General features: G+C 38.6%; 1 protein-coding gene across 5 annotated transcripts in view; it reads right to left on the bottom strand.

Annotated features, from left to right (window-relative positions):
- LOC131049268 (uncharacterized) overlaps positions 1-22100 on the bottom strand; it is a 43826-nt gene that overhangs the window by 12132 nt on the left and 9594 nt on the right. Inside the window, exons 2-6 of one of the 5 annotated variants that reach the window (XR_009106694.2) lie at positions 20160-20205; positions 19835-19978; positions 15899-15965; positions 15518-15643; positions 15177-15380 (exon numbers count right to left, since the gene is read on the bottom strand). Coding sequence is in view for 3 of the 5 variants with exons in the window: in XM_059207746.1 (XP_059063729.1) it covers positions 15177-15312; positions 15518-15628 (247 nt within the window). In the remaining 2 variants the exon portion in view is untranslated. The remainder of the gene's footprint in view (positions 1-15176; positions 15381-15517; positions 15644-15898; positions 15966-19834; positions 19979-20159; positions 20206-22100) is intronic. The other 4 variants (XR_009358382.1, XM_059207746.1, XM_059207745.1 and 1 more) reach the window with 4 other exon arrangements.

The raw sequence follows: 22100 nt of genomic DNA, 5'->3' as shown, positions 1-22100 counted from the left end.
TGAATGATCTAGTGAAGGCCCTCCTTCTAGGGCCAATTTTGTTGATGTGTCTTTTTAGGCACCTCTAACACAGACAAAAATACTGAAGTATTTTACCCTCTCTTGAACAAAACCATCTCAGATGCTAAATATCTAATCAACTAAGACAATTCCAAGCTTTCTAACATCAGTTCTTGACATGTGGGTAACTCAATGGCGAATGTGATTTTGCTCTATGCACAAAGGGACTTACGTAATTGTTCTGAAGATTCAAACTTATCATGAATGGGAGTTGGCTTGCCGATGATTTCAAATGACAGGATTTTGCAATATGAGCTCTCGATCTACTTCTAACAAAGATTTTCAAATAAAATGCAAAAAAGGAAGGGTTTAGAAATTCTATTGTAATCCTATCTTAAACCTAGAATGCAAGAGATAGCAAATGATTCGATGAAGTTCAACTAGTCTAGGCTTTGTCATCAAAGAACAACTCAACACAACCTTAATGCAATCATCTAAGGTAATTAACCGATGTTCAAATTCATACTAACAACACTAACACCATCAATTAGATGCATATCAATGAGCAAGAAAAAATTGAAGTTAAGTTCAAATTTGATTCCAATTGACCACACAAGACAAGCTTACAATCAACAAGAAGCTAGTGGAATGGATAACATTGATTTCATATGAATGCACTCAACAATTCTTTCATTCAACTAAAATCAAAATACTTCAAACAAATTCTAATCTAAATTTGGAGGTATGAGAACCACACAATGCTTCAAAATCTCAATAAAATCACCAAACTTCAGCAATTAAATTCAATCTAGCAGCATATAGGCGACAATTCTCAAAAATCTCTCTTACAAATGAGAGGCAAAGCGGTTTATATAGAGTCTCCAACTGAAATGGATGACTAAGATTCTTTTAGAATCAAGGGCCAAGATCATGCCAACATTGCCCTAATTAGGGTTTACATCAAAAAGTGGAATCAAAGAGGAGGTCCAATGGTATGATGCCTAGTCATCAAGTAGGGAGTCTTCTACAAGATTCTGACCTGCATCTTGTTGTGCATTGCACGCACTCCCTGTCGCGGACAGGGTCCCCCTCTTTTGGTTTTCAGCCTTCGTCCTGCTGAGTTTTGTGCGAAGAGTCTCGCGTCATTTTTGAGTGCCCAAAATCAGTCCAAGGGAGATCTGGTCATAGCGTGAGCTTGGATTCTGCAAGGTGAGTTTAACGCTTAAAGTTTAAAGCTTGCAAAATATCCTTATTCGCCAAAATCGCCTAAACTAAGCTAAATGTCAAAATGTAAAAACCTTGTGAAATGTCTATTTTCGCCGAAATTGGCAAATAAAGGTAAAACGCGAAAAGGTTGAAGTTTGAAAAAGCTCCATTTTCGCCGAAATTGGCAAATACAAGGTAAACTTCGAAAAGTTAAACTTTGCAAAAGCCCCGTATTTGCCGAACTTCGGCGATATAAGGTAAAATGTCAAAAGTTAAAAACTTGCAAAAATCGCAAAAACCCCGGAATTTCAGCGAAAAGGGGTAAAGTGTTTAAAAAAAAAAAAGTCAAAAGCTTGCAAAAGTCGCTAAACCCCCGAAAATGCGAAAATGAGAAACATTAAACTTTAAAACTTTTCATACTCCCCTTCCAAGCCGAAAATCGTGAAACATATTAGTGAAGGCGTTTTTTTTAAAGTTTGCAAAAATCATTGCAACACGAGAATCGTCAGAATCATGTAAAACGATAAGCTTTAACATTTGCAAAGAATGGTCTTTTTCCCACAAATCGGGCATAAAAGAAGAATCGCGAAATAGTTGAGGGGTGTTAAGCTTCATGAGTTTGCATTTTATGCCTCCAGCCCGAAGATCACCTAGCAAGGAGAATCTCACAATACAGGTGGAAGGGTGTTTTAACATTTGCATTTTATGCCTTCTACCCCAAAAATCGGCAGACACGTGAAAGTCGCAAGTTGAGGAAGGCGTTATAACTCTTCGAAATTGGAAAAAAAGCCCTCCTAGTCCGAATTCGCATGATAGGGTTTTAACTCAAGGTTTCCAAAGCCCTCCCAGCCAAAACGCAAGTTAGGAGAAAATAGAAACATGGCATTTTACCTCGGCAGCTTGCAAAAGTTTCACAGTCCGATACCGTGCAAAAGGGAAAAGTAAAAAAACGTTGAACTTTGCAAAATTGCCCAAGTCTCCGAAATTCCAAGAATCACACTTTGCAAAAGGTCATTTTTGGCCGAAGATCATCCCGCGTTGGGCAGTCCGCCAGGTAAGATTCGATTCTCTCCTTCAAATCATTAATTTATGCAAAATTGGTCATGATTTTTTAAAGTATCAAGCGTAGCATGCAATAACAAAACCGGCTATGAAAATTGACTGTTGAAATAAAATTCAAACTTAGAGAAATTTTAAATATTTTTAAAAAAACTGAACTTAGGCAAAACTCTTTTCCAAGTACGAAAATTGGTAGTCATTAAAACATCCGAGCCCTGAGTCGCAAAATTGAGCATCTACCCGTGCCGTCGTAATTAGTCAAAAGTGGCATTGTTGGAACCCCCTCCAAGCAACAAATTTTAAACAGAGAGCTTAATAACATTTCATATCCAAATTAATCAGGCTCTTTTGTTGAAGCATTGTACTTTCTTCAAATTTCAGTCTTCCATTGATCCTTATGTGCTAACGTTATCCTCTTTTGACTAACTTGTTTGTTTCCTTCATCTCGTCTCGTAATCCACGTCTGGTTGTGCAGGATAGATGCCTAAATCTGTGGTAGAATCCTCAAAGACGCCTGGTGCAACCAGAACATCTCGGGCTTCTAAATCAAACATTCCCCGAAAAGGCGAGAAGATGAAATACCAGTACAAGAGAGGAGGACTGAGAGAGTCAAAGGTCCAGGGCATATGAGAAAACATAGGCGATACTGACTTGGGCCACATAAACATTCAGGACTTCCGAGACCGGGTATATTCCCCTAATGCCTATGGCAGGCCTAGGCGGATGATGGAAAGTGGTATCGCCCAGGCAGCAGGATTTCCACCATCAGTGCAGAATTATGAGCTAGTAGTTGAGGCTACGCAACATTATCAGCTAGAGACTAGATTAGTGGTTTTGGAGAATATGGTCCTAGCTGACTTCACACCTGAGGCCATTGGCGAAGCATTCAACATCCCGTTCCCGGATAACCCCATTGCGACAACCATAAATGAAGCACAACTTGCATATGACATGAACCCTGCTAAATGCAGGACATTGATAAACAAGGAATGGTATAAGGAGAGAAGGCCTCTGAGTATTAGAATCGGAAAAAAGACCCCCAGAAGTGACTTTCATAATGAGCATGGAGATATGGTCACCTTGCTCAACCGAGGTATGGGACTCCCTCAGTCTAACCTTTTTGAAGAGTGGATGTTCTACTTTACGGAGCAATTCTTTGCTGGGAAATCCAAGTTCGACTGGGCCCCAGATCATCAATGATAATATCCATACCCAGTTGGTCAAACTTGAAGAGAAGAAGCACTTCACCATGACCTCTTACCTAGTTTATATGTTCGCCCAACACCAACCACTGACAGGGTTGATTAACAAGGATGAAATCGGGAACGGGCCCAATCAGGTAAGGGTGTACGACTGCTATCCTCAACTACATTATGACATAGCTCAAAGGGAAAAGAACAACCCTGCTTATGCAATTGGTCAGTACCAACGAGTCAATGACGCCTTCACAATGCGCCTAGTTAGGCTGATGCAGGGGGGATTGCACATAAGGCTCTTAGAGCAGGCTACCATTTTGGTACAAAGGTGCGATGCCTAGTTTATTCAATTCCCTAGCTTCTCCTATATCCGGATAGCCAGCTTTAAGGGAGCTCCGTTCCGACTTCCACGCTATCCAACAGACAAAGTAATTCTTCCGGAAGTTGCAAGCCAAGCACATCCAACGGGCAGCTTACTCAGAGACAAGAAGCAGTCTGGATTCACCTTCCCTATAATTTTGGGTAACCTCAATGTGCATTTGAAAAATTCAGCACATGTCGATGAGTCACTTGCTGAATTAGCCTCTTATGGCCTACAGGAACATTTCCCAAGGAAATGTTTTGATCCTAACAATTTGGCAAAAAGAGCCTATGGTAGGCGCTACAGAGCAAAGGAATCAATTGAAGACTATTGGAGGAATTGTTCTGATGACTATGAGGTCCGACGGCGTGAATATTCAAGGTTAAGTGTGCAGCAAATGCGACTTTATGAATACCGTCGGGCCCCGGATCAAATGACAGATTTTGGAAATTGCTTGCAGGTTCGAGAGTTTGAGGCAGTAAGGCACCTCTTGCCGAGCATTGATTGGTCTCGGGATCCAATTACTGATTTTGAGGCAGTTATGGCAGCCCCGCGAAGGTACACCGATCATTGGTTACACCAACAGATTGAGCGACTAACCCATGAGGGAGTTCAATTCACATACCATATGATGGGTAGTCTTGATTCTCAGTCCTCGAAAGATGAGGGAACCTCAAGTGCACCACAGGAAGAGGTTGAGAAACCCGAAAAAAAAGAAGAAAGCCAGAGCTAATAGAGGTACTCGGACATCAAAAAGGACTAGAAGGGAGAAGATCCCTATTAGAAGACCAGAAGTCACTTCATCATCCAAGGACCCCAGCTCCGATGATGATGTAGTTGAACTTGATTATATACCTACTTCCCCCTCCCAAAGCGATGTTGATTCATTCGAAGCTGATAATCCTCTGGCACAAAACGAGCTAAATACAGAGGTGAGGATCATTTATTCTAGTGAACCTGAAAACCAAGTTGAGGAAGGAGAAATTTCGTCCAATCGAGGGGCTGATGTTCATGAACTCACCCAAGGGAGTCGGCATGAATTACAACTGCATAGTACCGGCAAAGATGACACCACTGTCGAAGGAGAATGAAAGGCAGATGAGACCAACGAGCCCGACAGAACTAAGGAGTAACCATCACGTGGGGATACCCGACAGTTGTTCAGTGAGGTAGGGGAGAACTCAGCCATAAGCAAAGGGCTGGATACTGCCTCTTCTCCTCCTATGACAAATCAATTGCAGATATGCAATGAACCAGCTAAAACCTCTAAGGAGCAGAGTGGAAGTTTGGCCATAACATCCAAGCAGACCATACCTCAAGACTGCTTAGTTGCTCATGCATAGCGGAAGGCAGCCACCAAGGCACCTATCGACTTGGAGGATATTTTCTCTCACACAGGGGAAACAAAGTCCAAAGGGAAGAAAAAGCCTAAGACCTACTCCCGAATCACCAAGGATGAGCAGAGGAACTGCACCATCCATATTGCTACCCCGCCTGTTGATAAGCTAGCAGATCAAATTGCGTTGGCCAATCATAGCATTAAAACCATCCCGATAGGGCGAGCCACCAAAGAACAAGAAAGGGAGGAGTTCAAGGACTCTGTGCAAAATATGCTCAGGCAACTCGACGAGATAGCTGCTGAGACAAACATGTACCGAGTTCGTGCTGAGCAGGCCGAGGGGTACTTTGATCACTTGCTGAGACCGTTGCATCATGCCCTCGAATCCCATGTTCCCCCATCAGCATTGGCGCAAAGGACTACAACAGAGTTTGAAGGAGTACGGGATACCGCCAAGGCTGTCAGGGAATGGATTCAAGACATTAAGGAAAAGGGAGAGCTGATCATTGAAGATGTAAAGGAAATGGCCCACCACCGAGAGACCATTTTGGTCAAATTGTTCGAGGTGAAGAGGGAATGTCTCAGGGTTCATGAGGTCGTTGCTACAACTCTTCCCCTCGTGAGGGCTCTTTTATGGACCCACACGCAGATACCTACATTGTCCGCCATCCTAGATCCTTATGACATTGGCATTTTTAAAGAATGGTACTGGACCGCCACCATGAAGAGTGAAACAAAAGATACAATTAATAAAGAGCAAGCTGAATGCGAGGAAATCTTGAAAGACGTGAGGGACCTTGGTGGGAGGATCCTCCAATGAATGGTTTTTGGCTGGAAAAATAATTTGTCCGATGACATAGTGCAGTCGGACTGGGAGGATAGATTGAGAATGGAAAAGGTCGCCTACTCCACGGAGGACCTGGATTTTGCCAGTGGATTGCATTCAGACATTTTGTGTTTTGAAGCTCATCGATCCGACTAGAAGGATGGGTTAAAGCATGTAGATTGTCATTTGGAGGGCATGCAATATAAAATACGCCATCCTCTTATGCCTCAGTTCATGGTGTTGTTCCAGTTGTGCATCAAATTTCAGGAATATGTTCGGGCAGAACGTGCGGCAGGTTGGGACCTCTGGAAAGAATATTTGCACACCGAGGATGAATTTCTAGAAAAGGGGTCTACAGTAGAAAAGGAAAAAGTGTCTTCATAAAGTGCAGAATTCTTTTAAAATCTAAAAAAGCACTTTTTGGCCATAAAGTTCATTTCTAACTGCCAAGTCAGTTGTAAATTTTGAGCTCCGTGCATGTGCACTTTTTGAGCTCCATGCATGTCCACTTTTTGAGCTGCTTTGTGGTAGTTATTAATTGCCTTTTTAGGTAGTTATTATTCCTCCTTTGGTGGTTGTTGATATTTTGCCTCCTATTTATGGGCATGGGTACTATGTTGTATTGATGAATCTGGGCCACTTGTTTTGTTTTAATCTTGGCCATTCATCTGATTTTTGAGACTCTATTTAAAGGGGTTGGTTTTCCCTTATTTTGGTAAAAAGTCTAAGATTGTTGCTGAAACTCTGGCGAAATTCATGCAGAATTAATGGAAATTAAAGTTGTTTGATTTCTTTGTGAGTGCATGGTCTCCTTCACCATTTAATATTCTTGTTATGCCTTTTGTTTTCAGATAGTATTTTTAGGATAATATTTGATAGAAACCTTGGTGTTCATACCATTAAGGATTGGTTGATTGTCACTCCCCCTGCATGGTTAGTCTGAACCCATTTGTGTGCTTAGTTCGGTTGTTAAACATCAAGTGAATGGATGTCAAATTCTGCATTTATGTTTAGTAGCATGAAAATTCAGCTCCCTTTGAAGATTGCACTAGATTTTACAACATTGTGCTTTATTAGCTGATAATGTTAAATCTGGTTTTTTTAAGGTTTCTATCTGTTTTCCTAAATATGTTATCTTAGATAAATTAATTAGATATTCTCTATCTCTTTTCCCCTTTCCTTTTCCCCCTTTTTTTATCAAGAAGAAACCATACAGTCAAGCTGAGATAATATCAATCCAAGTGAATTCAAATGATATAGGACTATTAAACTTTAGGGAACTCGCTCGAAGTCGTCCGTCTAACCTTAAGTCCCCTTTGTGTTTCCAGCAAAACACATCAAACCGCTAAGCTATCCTGCAGTCAAGACCTGACAACCGAAACATTGAGGTAATCCCCATTGATCAATTAAAAACAGCACTAGGGATTTCCTTATTTCAAGAGAGGATAGGATTCTGAGTATTCTATTATGCGTTGGCCGGATGGAGTCATAGTAATGCGGTTTCAGACACGTCAACACATCCCTCTCTCTAGCTGCATACTCAACGAACCTAGCCAAGACTGAGTTGAGTTCCTCCATCATATAATTTGGTAAACTTTCCTGCTGCAGGTCGATCACATCCAAGGCATCTGAGCAAGCATCGAAAATGCCTCCCCAATCCGGCATAAGCTTCTGCAAGTTGTTGATGTGAATCATGAGAGAAACCAAGACATTCAGTTGATTCTTCCTTATGGATTCCTACTATTTGAAGTAAATAAACTTAATCTTCTCCTTCAACTCTTCCAAATTCAAACTGTTGGAAGTGAGGACATCTTGTCCAAATAACTCGTCAATAGATGCAAGGATCTTAGATTGTATATTTTGAATTGATCCCTCCATCTCCATGCACTCCTGCTTTGCATTATCAAACACTGACTTCCTCATGCCCAAAGAACAATACCATCCATGAAAATCATACACATTACCTTCCTCAACAACTCTCTCCTGGAACAATGTAGAAGTAGGAATCTGCTTCAACACCCTGACGCGAGGAATAGTCTTTTCTTGCACCGGTTGTAAATCCTCCCACACTCCCACCAAGTATTGCATCATGAATATGAGCATCGTAGTCTTATCATATACTTGGACAAGCAAAGCTAGGAAATCATCCACTTGCCTTAAAGCATCTTCTATCCATTTACCAACCCCTCGATATGTATTCCTCATTGCCTCATGATAAAAGGGGGACCCATGAGCAATAGCAAAAGCTGAGCCAAACGTAGGATCCTCATGCCTTAGGGAATTCAACCCTTCAATATACTCCTTCAGTCTCCTATTTTCAATCTCTATCATCTCTTTCTTTTCTACAACCATGTCCATTCGCGGCTCAATTGTCTTGGCAATATCATTCAACTCTTGAAACTCTTGCTGCTTCATAGTAGGTCGAAGGCCAATTGTGATAACTTGACAATCCATAGGAGTGATCACATCTATATTCTTATCACCTGTTTGGACAACCACTTGTGCAATGTGTGCTCCTGTATCATCTCTAATAATCTTACAAAACTTCTTTGCCTTCTTCTTCTCTTTATCCTTACCAATCCTGGCTAGGTAGTCATCAATATCTTTAGCGGGCTGCACCTCTATCACTTTCTTCTTCTGCATGCTACTCAACAACCAATTAGGAAATGTAGAGAATTTCATCCCATCTTCGAGTTGATGATCTTCATCAAGTCCTCTCAAGGCTGAAATAACCTCATCATCTATTTTCTCCTTAGTCAAATCCACCATGTCATTGCCCAAATGGACCTCAAGCTGAATTGTGCGAGATCTTGGCTTCTCTTCATCATCTTCATGTGGTGTCGATTGTGCTGATGCATGTACATCCTGATCATTCTTCGATAGAATTTCCGTGTCGGAACCTTGCTCAAACTCACTGCTCTTTTTTGTCATATCATTCTCCTTCACGGATGAGGATCTCATGGTAGATTGAGGAGTGTTAGACTTATGCTTCTTATGTCTTGATTCCTGACTAACAATCTTCATGCCTTTCATTGGTGATCCTCCAAGCATGCCTTTTCTTCTTTTAGGAGCCTAACTCTCCTCATGATTATGCATTCTAACATTGCTTATTGTCCTTTCATCATCATTGATAGAGGACTCCTCATTTCTCATCTTCTCATAGGTTAGGGTGACCTTTTGTTTCCTCACCTCTCATTAATCTATTTGTCCACCCATGCTCTGGAACAATCACTCACATGTCTCATCAAAATAATCAAATCTACCAACTCAGGCTGCAACCAATTAGGCAATGGAATAGGCTTGTCCTTTTCTTTTGTGTCTTGCGGATGAATGTGATCCCCGTCATGTTTCACCTGATTTAGAATGGAGAAGAAATTACACTTCCTCATGAAGTCCACTGACATTCAAGACCACATATTTCTTCTAACTCCAAGCTCATCCATAAGGTTAGCCCAATAATCCTCGATGTCAATCCTGTGTGTTAAAATTCCCTCCCTTGGTTGTTAAAATCCTCTTCAACAGATCAAATTGATCCTTGGCTCTATAAATTCCAAAATGAAAGAACTCCAATTCTTCATTTATTGTCTCTGCTACTGTAGCAATGGGGCATACCTCCATCATCTTCCCAAGTATGATAGAAAAAGCAATCCCCTGCCTATGCTTTGCCTTCTAAATGCAATCAAACTCTAAGAGCTGCCTCACTACCTCAAATAGCACCATCTTATATGTCAAATACCTAGGAAGCTTGTATGGTACGAAAGTAAATCCTTGAATCCTTAGGTATGTGAAGGTAGCAAACTGAATATACCATGATCCGTACTTCTCAATGAGTGACATTGCTTCCTTGGACAATCATTTATGTATTCCGCCTTGCAGCAACCTTGTGCGGTCAATGTGAAAGCATTGTTCACCCTTCTATATTGATCTATCTCATGTAGGTGTAGTTGTGGACAACACTCATACACCTTGTATTGTCCAGGCCTGTTTCCAACTTTGCCCTTGCATATCAATCATTTGTAAACTATTTGCCTTGTTAGCATGTAGACTAGGTAGGAGGTCATGTAGAAAGTCTTCGTCCTTTCCAAACTCCTCAATTAGATGTCTAGGTTGTCGCTTATAATCTTCGCCCAGTTGATCATTACCATTCCTTCTGCTATCTCTTCAATAAAGTAATACATCCATGTCTCAAATAGCACCCCTTGAGTTGCTCCCATGACTCGGTTGAGTAGAAATATCAAATCCTTGTACTCCTTAAAGCCTGATTATAGGAGTCTCTTGGGTAACTTAGGTTGGTGACACCTCTCAAGGACCCACTCGTTATTGATAACTATCAAACATGACTCCAATCTTTTCAAATTTACCTTGGGCAGCCTCCTTTTTTCTCTCTTGGATGTCTTGATATCTAGGGATCCCAAATGGCTCCCCAATTGACTCTTCGTCTAGGTATGCAAGCACCAACTCCTTAGGTGTTTTAATCGTTCGGGTTTGTGGATTATAGTGCCTTGCACACTCAACCATGAGCACGTTGCATTGAATAGATGGTGAAAAACCAGCTACGTGGTAAATTCCCCTCTTTATGATATTGACTGCTAAGAGAGATGGTAGATGATTCTTTGTTCTGTACAATCTCTTCATCCTCTTTCTATCCAAGTACTCTATGTTTCTATCTCCAATTTTCTTCCATCTAGAAGATATCTGCGACTCCGGATATTAACCTTCTTGTACATTCTGTAATTGAGTCTTCCTCACAGCTATCCCCACTTTAGACATAGCAGCTGTACAAAGCTAGAAGTCAATAACCTTATAAAATAACTCTAATAATTAATTTTCAGATTTACCCTAAGCTCTGATTTTCTAAAGATTTTCATCCTTATGGCTCATCAAAATCAGAAATTAAACAATATGTGATACGAATTCTGAAAATGTGGGAATTTCAATCAAAATAAAGCATTTAACCTTCCAAGAACCTGGATTTCAAACTTAGAATGAGTCTGATTTTGATTACTTAAGTCTGAATACACCTCCTTAAACTCAAAAAATGGGGGAATTTGATATCCAAAATGTTGTCACAGGTCAGATTTTTTTAGTATAAAGTCTGAAAACGCCTCTGCAACCTGAATTTCAATGGCTGGAAACCCTCATATTAATGGCGCCACACTTATACCTGAAGCGATTTCACCCAATCAGCTGAAATTCACCACGTGTTTGGTCAAATCAATGGCTGGAAACCCTCATATTAATGGCGCCACACTTATACCTGAAGCGATTTCACCCAACCAGCTGAAATTCACCACGTGTTTGGTCAAATCAATGGCTGGAAGCTATGTCTTGGTCTGCGAATGAGAGTTTGAAACAATATCATGCAAGGGAAAGGTGGCTGGAAATGTGTTTCAGATCTTCAGTCAGCCATGGCACCTCCTTTCTCAGCCCTAGTGACCTCCAATGGAGAGGCAATAGATGCCTCAAACAAAATCACACCCTTCACTTAGCAATGGCGCACTCCACACTAGCTTTTCCAGCCACCCAAACATCAAATCAGTCACACCATAATAATAAATTAGTCATTGGATTGTGTCTTTTATTCACATTTTCACCTTGAAATGTCACTGCATCATGCATGTGTGATAAAAAAATACTTTATTTCCCCAAGTGGAAAATCGCACTAGGGACACTCCAATTTAACTTTAACTCATTCACACTTTGTCCACTAAATGCAATGGTGGAAAATCAATGCACATTAAGATTCACTTGCCATTAAAATCGCCCCCATTTTGCCTTTGAAGATTCATTAAATCATGAGATGGGAAAATCGATACCCATCTAGACATTTAATTTTCATCATTAACTCACTTTCCTTCACAAATTTTCCCCAAGTGGAAAATCGATCCCCATCTAGACATTCGAACTTGATCGAATCCATGTAAATTACCCTCAAGTGGAGATTCACCCTTCATCGGGACTCAATTTCCCATTAAAATCTCATCAAAATCCATCATAATACCCTCCAAAGGAAAATCGAACCCCATCAGGACGCATTAACTTTATCATTTCCTCACATTTTGTCCCAAGTGGAGAATCGACCTCCGTCAAGATACTTGAATTCATCATCATTTCACTTCATTTCAATTATTTTACCCTCTAGTGGAAAATAGAACCTCATTAGGACACTCAATTTGCACTTAAACTTGGTCATTTTACCTCTAAGTGGAAAAATGTGGGTCATCGAGACGCACATTCTTCGTGCATTTTTCTCTTGTAGACCTGGTGGAAAACGACCTCCATTAGGACACTTCATTTGCCTTGAGTGGAGATTCCTAATTCATCAGGACTTTCCACAAAACCATTTATAAATTAAGTCTAGGAGTGGAAAAACGCACCTCATTGGGACTATGTCCATGTTGGCTCGAGATGGAGTGGAAATTCATGCTCCATCGAGACTTTCATCATTTTCATCTCTATAACTGAGTGGGAAAACGCCTCCCATCGGGACTTTGATGATTTCCTCAAGATTTGAGGGGTGGAAAATAGAAGTCCATTGGGACTTTGTGCAGTTTTCAATTATTTCACCTCCTAAGAGTGGAAAAACGACTCCTATAGGGACTTTTAACACTCGCACACAAAAATCACACCAATTTGCAACATTTTAGACACTTTTCGCTCAGATTTTAAAGCAAGTTGCAACCTCAACACTTAGAAAAACTTAAGGATCACTTTAACATTTTGACATTTTAAACACTTTGATCCTAATGACTAAACTCAAAAATTTAACATTGCTTGCACATTGAAGACCTCTGGACATGACCATATCAAAAAATGAGACTCAGGCATTGAAACTCAAAATTGCCACCTAACTGCCAAAAACTGTAAACTAACAAAAGTGGAAAGCATGAAAGAGGGGGTCCCCATTTGCAATGGGGTGATTTGTGAAAAGGTCACAGCACCTACCTAATTATGTCTACAAACAAAGAAGACAAAGTCTCTTACAAACCATCTTAAGTTGAAGTTAAATTAATATTCTCAAAAAACAAATTTGAAGATCACCCCCTTGAGGTGGTCTCATATTTTATTTATTTACATCTTTATTACCAAGAAATGTCCTAATAGAGTGAAATAGTAAAAGGAAAAGAAATTATTGGTATTGCATCAATTTAGATTTAGACAATTCTCTACAGATCTGCTATTTTCCAGAAGAATTAAAGGTAATGCAATAGTTGATGTCCTTGTGGAATTCTCCACGCCACACAAGTAAATAAGAATGATGAGTTTCTCACTAAATCTCCATTATAAGAGCTTTGGGAGGAACCCTCTACTCACTAGATCCCACAACGGGCAACACCATATGACATTCACCCATTTACCCTAGAATGACTCACTTTATCCATCTACTAACACATTCAATCAAGGCACACTCATCTTAGTGCTTTAATATATCCCAACTAAGGGTAGAGGTAAACAACTCAATGTCCAATGACTTTTGACATATCCCTTTGCACAAAGGATCTTGGTCAGATAAGTTTCTAGACTTGAGATCAATTCACTCAACACTTCACTCCATAAAAACTTTTGAAGCATTCACAACATAAGTGATGGTGGCCACAGAAAAAATTGATTGTACAACCTGGCAATCAGACTTATGGATTAGAACCTTTGACCATTTTGAAATATTGATGGCAACAGTTCAATAACAATGGTTAGTTCAAAATACAAATATAAAAAATTAGTTTTAAGTATAAACAATCAATAAACTGGAAATCGGAATTAATATTCAACCAGACAAACCCAAGTAGCTTGTCCACCTAATTAAACTAGGTTATCAATCTCATACATTCAAACAAAGAATTCACTTTTTATGGAATGTACTTTCCAGTCTCATTGGCCAAAAATGGTCAATTGTGGACGTAGCTAAATTTTATTTCTTTCTTTCTCAAGCACACCAAATAGTCATCAGAAAAGACAACATTAACTCCAAGTAACTGAGATATGACCCATATCACACTGATCTTCATAATTCAGGATCAGATCAAATATTACTATGTCATTAGCTTGGGCAATCTCAACCTTAAGCCAAGAAAAGTTGAAAACTACAAGAATCCTAGAGGATAAATGGCTGAAAAGTTAATTCAAAACTCACTCTACAACTATAAATGTTAATGCTAGTGTAAACAAACTGAGAATGACCAACCTAGGGCCAAATGCAGGCAGAGAAGCAAAGAAAAAAGGGGAAAGAAAGGCAGCTATCAAGAGGCAGAAATAGAAATAGCTTCAGGCAAGGCTACATAAAATACTGTGTGGTACAGGCAAACTGTCTCAAAAATGAGGCGGGCTGAGGATGAATTAGCCTAAAGAAGACTCCCATGGTAAAGGTACGTGATAAATCCTCCTACAAGGCAAGCCCTTTCATTTGGTATGTGACCATTAAGGTTCCAAACCTAACAAAATGACCACAAAGCTTGCCTGTTTATAGTCAAACCCTTCTACCTCAATAAATTCCATTCTTTTATTTTAGTTGACATTGACCCAACACCTAAATGGTCCCATAGGTTAATTCAAAATCCAACAGCCAGGAGAAACCTCCTGCTTGTGTGAAGTTTAGCTAGATGACAGGCCCCCTGGTGCTATGTTAAATGTTAAATTCATCGGTAACGGCCTTGCTTCCTAGGTTACAGTTGGCCAGTCCTCCTTAGAGGACAAGTGTGTCAAAGAGGATAAGGCACAAGCCAAAATTGAAAACCAGATCAGTTGAGTGAAACAAACTCAAACCGAATGGGTCAATTGTTTTGGTGTGTTAATATATGTCCATTTATTATTGGAATCTCTTCTCTCAAAATTCAGAAAAAAGTCTTCAATGGAAAGGAAAATAATATTTGTCTTTTCACATTGAATATCAAATTTGTGGTCATAACTGTAGCTGTGTTGTCAAATGCTACATACACATAGTCAGAGAAAGAAATGATACTAGAATACCACTGAAAAGGAACATCACAAGGAATAATATGAGTAAAAACATTGTTTGCATGTTGAAATTGGATAATGCATAAAGAATAATAAAAACTCTGGAGCCTTTGAAAAATCATAACCAGCTTTTTTAAAATGAGAAATGATTCTATATAGGCATATTTTCCATGTGTTGACCCTTGATGTGTGTTAGCAGTTATGGAGCGGGTGCATTATAAAGGACCATTAAAATACCTGCTATAAAAGATGTAATTCTGTCTGAATTATCATGTGATACTGCATCTTGTACATACATTCCCTGAAGAATGGATCCACCTAATCGCTCTACTTCTTGAAAATATGGAATGAATATGAGCTCAGCCATAGGCCCCTTGCACCAGCAAACATCAAAATCCTGTTGGTGGGCTAATGCATAATAGTAGAAAGTTCCTAAAGCTGCTGCAGTTGTCAAAAAGAAAAGAAAACTGTGCCTGATTGTAATGCACACTAAAAGGAAGTGAAAAAAGAGATGTAAACTACCCTCTGCAACCCTTCCCTCAAGTGTGTCAGTAACTGCCAAGATCTTTCTGTCATACCTGAAAGACTTTCTGGAGAAACAAATAAAGTTCCAAAAAGTCAGTATAAAGTCGAGCTGAGATGCCTCCCTCGCGAAAAAGTTGTATTGCAGTCATGAAGTCATATGACATGTAAGCTTTCTCAACCTGGATAGCATATTAGGAATGCTTCAATCATCAGCATGACATTGAGCAATGTAAATGATTTCAATATCAATTCTTCTAAGTTCTATGTATCATATTAGATAATGTGATATAAGATTCCTGAACAAACTTTAAAAACTTGGCAATTGATCTTTCGAATAATAGATTTTAAAAACATAAAAAACATGTAAACATCAAAGAAAACCCATATTATAGTTTCAAACACCTTCAGCATGCAAAATAACTAAAACATCTTACCACATCATATTCTATGAGAGCTTTAACTTGAGGCAAAGCTAATAGACGGTCCAACAATGGAAGAGACCTGATTAACAATCAAAATCATAAGAGGCAATGCAATACACTCTATTTAGGCAACAGCATACACTCTATTTATAGTTAAAGCAAAGTAAGCTATGTTATCTTGAGTTTCCGGGGCGGGGATGGTGGGACGCGTTTCCGGGACGGCAAAAAATTTTGCCAATTTTTGGGGCGGTGGGGGGGGGGCAAAGGGAATGGGAATATAAAATATAGGGAAAATTTTAAATATATAGGGAAATTTTAAATGTACATATGAAAAATAGATAAAGCGTGTATATATACATTATGTTCAAATGAAAACATGGATAAAGCAGGTATATGTACATTGTAGAACCTTAACATACCACATTTGTGTTCAAAATTCATTGTCAATACTCAATATGCATTCATAATTCAGAATTCATGGTCAATTGTAATGTCCCCTTCTCATTAGTCCTCAGATATTCACGGGATTGACCTATCATCCGACCCTCGTAGGCCAAGAGGATTGATTAGTGGGTCGAGTTGCAATGATTCACGGCTTCACATTTCATGTCTATTTGGTTTTATGGCGAAATAAGGAGATTACACGTATTGCGAGACGTGTGCACTTTAATTATAATATAATAATATTTTATAAAATGCAATTAAATTAATGTGTAATAAAATAATAATAAAGTGTACCTACAAGATAAGAAGAGAATCTTCTAGAAGGAATCAAATGATTGGATATGTAAAGAATAAATAGAGTAAGGTGATTCATTGTTGGGCATCAGTTGTTGAGTATCTCTTCTTGTGTAGACTTGTGGAGCCGAAGGGTTTTCTGTAGATAATCATTTGGGAACAAAAAGTCCCGATGGTTGGCATAACTGAGGAGGTGAGAGATCTTCCGAGGGGTTGCTATTGTGAGAGGGAGACACCTCAGTCTTCCTAAGTGTGCTTAATGAGCTTGCTGTAGCTTTCATGGTGGATGGGGTATTCATGGTGTCTTCAGATTTTCAGATTGAGTGCCCTTTTTGCATCAGCTTTCCTTGTGGCTAGTAGGCAATATTGTTAGTGGATGGTTGGAGGTCGAATTGTATGAAGTTTAGTCTATTTGTAGGTCTGATAACAAAATCAACTTCAGCCTATACACCCATGATTTTGTTCATCTTTCATCATTGAAGCATCAAAGGCTAAGTATGAGGACAGTGATATTTTTGGAAGCCAACGGCGATTCTTCCTGAGGTATTTCTAGGTGATATTGTGTAGGAATTAGAGCTCTATCAATCTGCATCAAAATCGTACCAGTCAGTTGTGTTCCTTCGATTTTGTTCATACTACCTTTGGCATCAAATCTCATCATTTCATGGTAGCGCTACCCTTGTAAGGTGAAGGCGATCCTTTTAGAAGAGAAGATTTAGGGTTTACTGCTGATCATCATCAAATATCAGACCTCCCATTTGCAGCAGCAGGGGCGATTTATGAAGAGGATCGAACTGGCACATTGGAGGCTCCTTTGTCTATGATATTGCTTGCTTCTTCACAGCACCTTATCCCAGGTTCATTTGCAAATAAATTTCATTGTAATTCTCAGTCTGTGCGCATAAGGTTAGAGCCGTCATTTGTCTTCAGAAGTCTGAAAATGGTCAATTAATATCAGTCATTTATGTCTGATTATTACTGTCAATGTAATGTCTTATTTGGTCATCATATGAATAAAGATTGAAGGAGTATTGATTGCATCTTATACATAACCTTTCTGAGGATGTATGACAACTGTTTGTCATAATGTCGATTGGCTGTTAGCTATGATTTTGTTGATATAGACATATATATATCATCAAGAGTTAGTTGTATATGCATCTCTAGTTATTTATCAGTCAAAAGAGTCATTTAGGAGTTGATTATTAGTAAGATATTCATGTGTGTTGGTCTTCATTACAAACTGAAAACTGTGTCAGCATTCAATATGCATTCATAATTGAAAATTCATTGTCAAGACTCAACATGTAGGTCATTGTTTCTTTCTGGTTGGAGGATATTTTGATAGTCTTCTATTACTGTTATGACCTACAACCGCTTCTTTATGCACTACAAAGTTTTGGGTGTTTGTGAAATTCATTACCAAGCTGTTCTTCATATTTCTGAGTGCTTTTGGCTATGATTCAGACCTGTTTACCTTTCATATCAGTGAAAAGTCCAATATTGCAGACCTGCAACCACTTTTTTACACAGTACCGAGTTCTAAGTGTTCATGAAAATTATTACCAGGGTGCTGCTCATTATTTCTAAGTGTTTTTGGAAGTGATTTAGACATGTTTACCCATCAAGTGAAAATTCAGTTGTACAGACCTATAATAAAATTAAAAGTGTTTTTTTAAAGCATTTGAGTCTTTTTTATTTTTTTAAATGTATTGGCCGTCCCGGGGACGGTTAGGGGACGTCACAGACATCCCCAACCATATTGGGGATGAGGGGACGTCCTCTTTGAGAATCACTGTCGTCCCCAAGTTTCTGGGACGTTTCCCACAGATTTTGCAATTTTGGGGATGGCGGGGAGACGTCCCCTGGCTGTCCCCAAGTCCCTGAAACATCCCCAGCACGAGGACAAGGGATTTTAGCCCAGGGACACACCCCGGGTTGTTGATGTATTATTAGTGGCGGGAGACTTAATTGTTTATGATCACCGACCAAGGATTATTTATGGCCCGACTTATTTAAGTCGCCACTCTTCTAATTCAAGGGTCGTCCTCCTTGAGAAGGAGTACGACTCATGTGGAGGGGCACAATACACATACATATAAAGGCATAAGGCAAACTCACTCTTGGACATCGAATATATTCACATTCAGATCACTCTCCTTCAACAGTTTGATACGTGTCTCAAGGAAGTCAATATATGATGTTAAGCGGTGCCATTATTATAGTTGCAGATCGGCCTTGTGAGTGGCCTCATCATTGGCTGTGTGTTGGCCTTATTGTAATCAAATTACTTCAATATATAAGAGATATTGTTGCTGGGTTTTTCTGCCTCAAGTAGGAGGGTTTTCCCAAGAGATGTCTGTGTTCTATTTTGTTCATGTGTGTTTCTGTGTATTGCAAATCTGATCATAAAAATAAAACGGGTAACGTAAAAAGTAAGTGAAGAGTGCAAACGAATTTAGCATCAATTTTTAGTTTTACATTCAAGTACTACAGAAAGCAAGCATTAATAGCTTGGCATCTACATTACAAGAATTCCTAGGCATACTCCCATTTTAATATGTTAACATTTTGGCTCATTGTCCCAGTCCTAATCCTCAGAGGGTCAGTTTGGGAAACAGCCAAAATGTTACACTGTCCCCAGAATATAACATGCATTTCTGGGCAGTTTTCAAATAAACTAACTAGCAATTTTGGGGATCCACATAGATTAAGCTTCAAACAAAAAGAATCGCCAAGAAAAGAATAAACTTAGCTTAGAATAATCCATCCCTAACCTAGCCCACACTTCTCTAATGCCTAAAACCAAAGTGACATCACACTTGAAAAACCCACAATTTTATATGTATGTAAAACTCATTCTACACTTGGAAAAAAATACAAAGCAAAGGCACACTGAACATTTTTGGTATAGGGTTAGGGTACTTTAAAATTTATTTGTTTTACAAGTTTAAATAGATTTCCTTTAGAAGTAAAATTTCAAATAGCGATGAATTTTTTAAATTTATACCTTAATGATGGTTAGGTAAGAAAAAAATAGGGTTGTGCCTAAAATGGAACAGCATTGTCTTATAGACAGCAGTATGCTTTTTACAAACTCTCTTAGGTGAAACTAATAGTATGCAAAACCATCAAGACAGGGCCAAGTAGTTAAACAAAGTACTTGTAGAATTTGAAAGTGCGATAATGTCCAGAATCCAGAAATTGTACCTGAAATATGGTGATGACTGATGTGTAAACAAGAGATCCTAAAGGTGTTGGAAGTCGATGCAGATCATTAAAGACAGGGGCTTAGACTTAAATCTCAGAAGCATTGTAGAAAGAACTTCTAGTCCAGTTGGTGAATGGCCAAGACTGCAGCACAGAAAGTTCTAACTATTGAAATGAAAAATTACATTTTTATCAAAATACAAATAGGATGAAACAGATTTGTGGATTTTAAACCTTCATTTTTTCTTGTCCTAAAGCATCATGGATCTAAGATAAAGCTTAAATAATTTGAAATGCAAAACAATAATGAACCCCAAATACTTACAATTCCAAGTTCTTTGATTAGAGAAAATATATTGCAATACTGCCACCTGCAATAAGTGTTGGGAAAACAGATACCTATGATGCAAGGATTTCACAGGAATAACATTTTGTAGACAATATTTCAATATTTAGATATGGCATTGACACAACACTAACAAAGTAATAATTCAGCTATACAAAAATCAAACTCCAGATGCTGTGGCATTGTCAAGCTGATCCTTATGCTGAACCAAACCACTCACAGAAATTAAGAAAGAACTATTGTGGCAAGTAATTGATCCACGTATAGAAGTAATATAAAGTGATTAGCGAAGTGTTTTAAGGCAGGCGAAATACCTTGAACTAGACATTGTCTGAATACTTACCAGCAGCTCCAAAGTGTGAGGGCAAAAAAACAAATCAATGTCCATAAATGAATGCAAGCCGGCCTTAAGAATGAACCTCAAATTATACAACCAATGAAGACTTTGTCAATCTAAGCTGACCTGATAAAAATCACCACAACATGATCTCAATGGAAACATAGAGTTGGAAATATATGTTCATGACATAAGGTTTGTCAAAATAAGAACAGCACAATTCCCCCTCATATGCATTACAAATTCTAAATCAATTGCTGATTATTGTCCAAATAACATACCTTCCATCATGTTGGAATAAAAACTGTCAATGCATTTAATTGCACTGCATTCTTATGGTGTAACGGGATAGCTTTCAAACAATTTTTTTCAGATATGGAATGTTTTATCACTATGCATGTATATCATTACAACAGGAATTTTTCTTCCCTGTTTACACAGAATCAAAGAAAATTGTTGCATACCATCAAATGCATGTGATTACTGTACCTTCCAAATAGGGATAAGGAAAATGATCGTCATCAAACCTCTTATAGAGGTCAACTTCCATGGCCATATTTGTTTACTTTTCAGAAGATATACACACTCAGATATATGTGTATGTGTGAGTGTGTGTGTGGGTCGTGTCCTAATTTTTTTAATTCTGAAAATTTAAGCAAGCATTTGCATGCGGTTACAACAAAAAATATATAAGCTTGCCCTTAAGATCTTCCTTGGATGCAAGTACTATCAAGTCATCCCAATCTAACCAATTCAATCTTTTCTTGAAAAATATTAAACATGAAGTATAATCAATTTGGTTGTTTTCTAGTGCTTGAGACTAGTTGTCTCCATAAAAATGACACAGGTTCAACCCCTCGTAGATGTAGAGGCCCTGCAAGTGGATAATGTGTAAAAGTAACACAAGCACCTGGTTTTCTAGCTAGTTTCATGACCACTGTTTTCCCTTAAAATTGCTAAATCTTTTATTAATTAACTTATATTAACTTCCTATAAAGTTCAAGGGATAAACCTTTGCTAGGAGACCTAGTCATTTCTAAAGATCTCTTGCCTATAGTTCCAATATGTTCACCAAGCATTATTTCTACGGGAAGTGATTGTTAACTACTGTTTACCCAACCTCGAACAAATAAGAATGCAGAGGAGACTTTATATATATATACACATATACATAATTTCATGACTATATGATATTTCTAAACTGTATATATATATTAAATCTCCACTGCATATAAATATAAATATATATATATATATAGTCATGTCTCTGCTACAAATGATATCAGATTGGACTTGGAGAATGAAGGGCCGCAATTTCAAAGAGACACTGCCGAAAGGAAGAGTTAGAGGATTGCAACATTCCATGAAAATTGCCAATGACATCAGAGCACAATCCCTTTTAAACCATGGTCCAGGCAAATTGGTTTCTACTAGCATAATAAGGTGGTACCAAAGTTAATAGGGAGATGCTAGCGACTTAGATGACAAAAGAATTTAATTAAAATTAAATTAAAAGTCATCGTGTGCAGCAATTGGATAGGAAGGGTTGTGACTCCCTCCAATATAAAATATAAAGGGAGATC

This window comes from Cryptomeria japonica, chromosome 7, assembly GCF_030272615.1.
Source record: "Cryptomeria japonica chromosome 7, Sugi_1.0, whole genome shotgun sequence".
In the NCBI taxonomy this organism is placed as follows: domain Eukaryota; kingdom Viridiplantae; phylum Streptophyta; class Pinopsida; order Cupressales; family Cupressaceae; genus Cryptomeria; species Cryptomeria japonica.
This window is presented reverse-complemented; position numbering and strand designations above follow the sequence as displayed.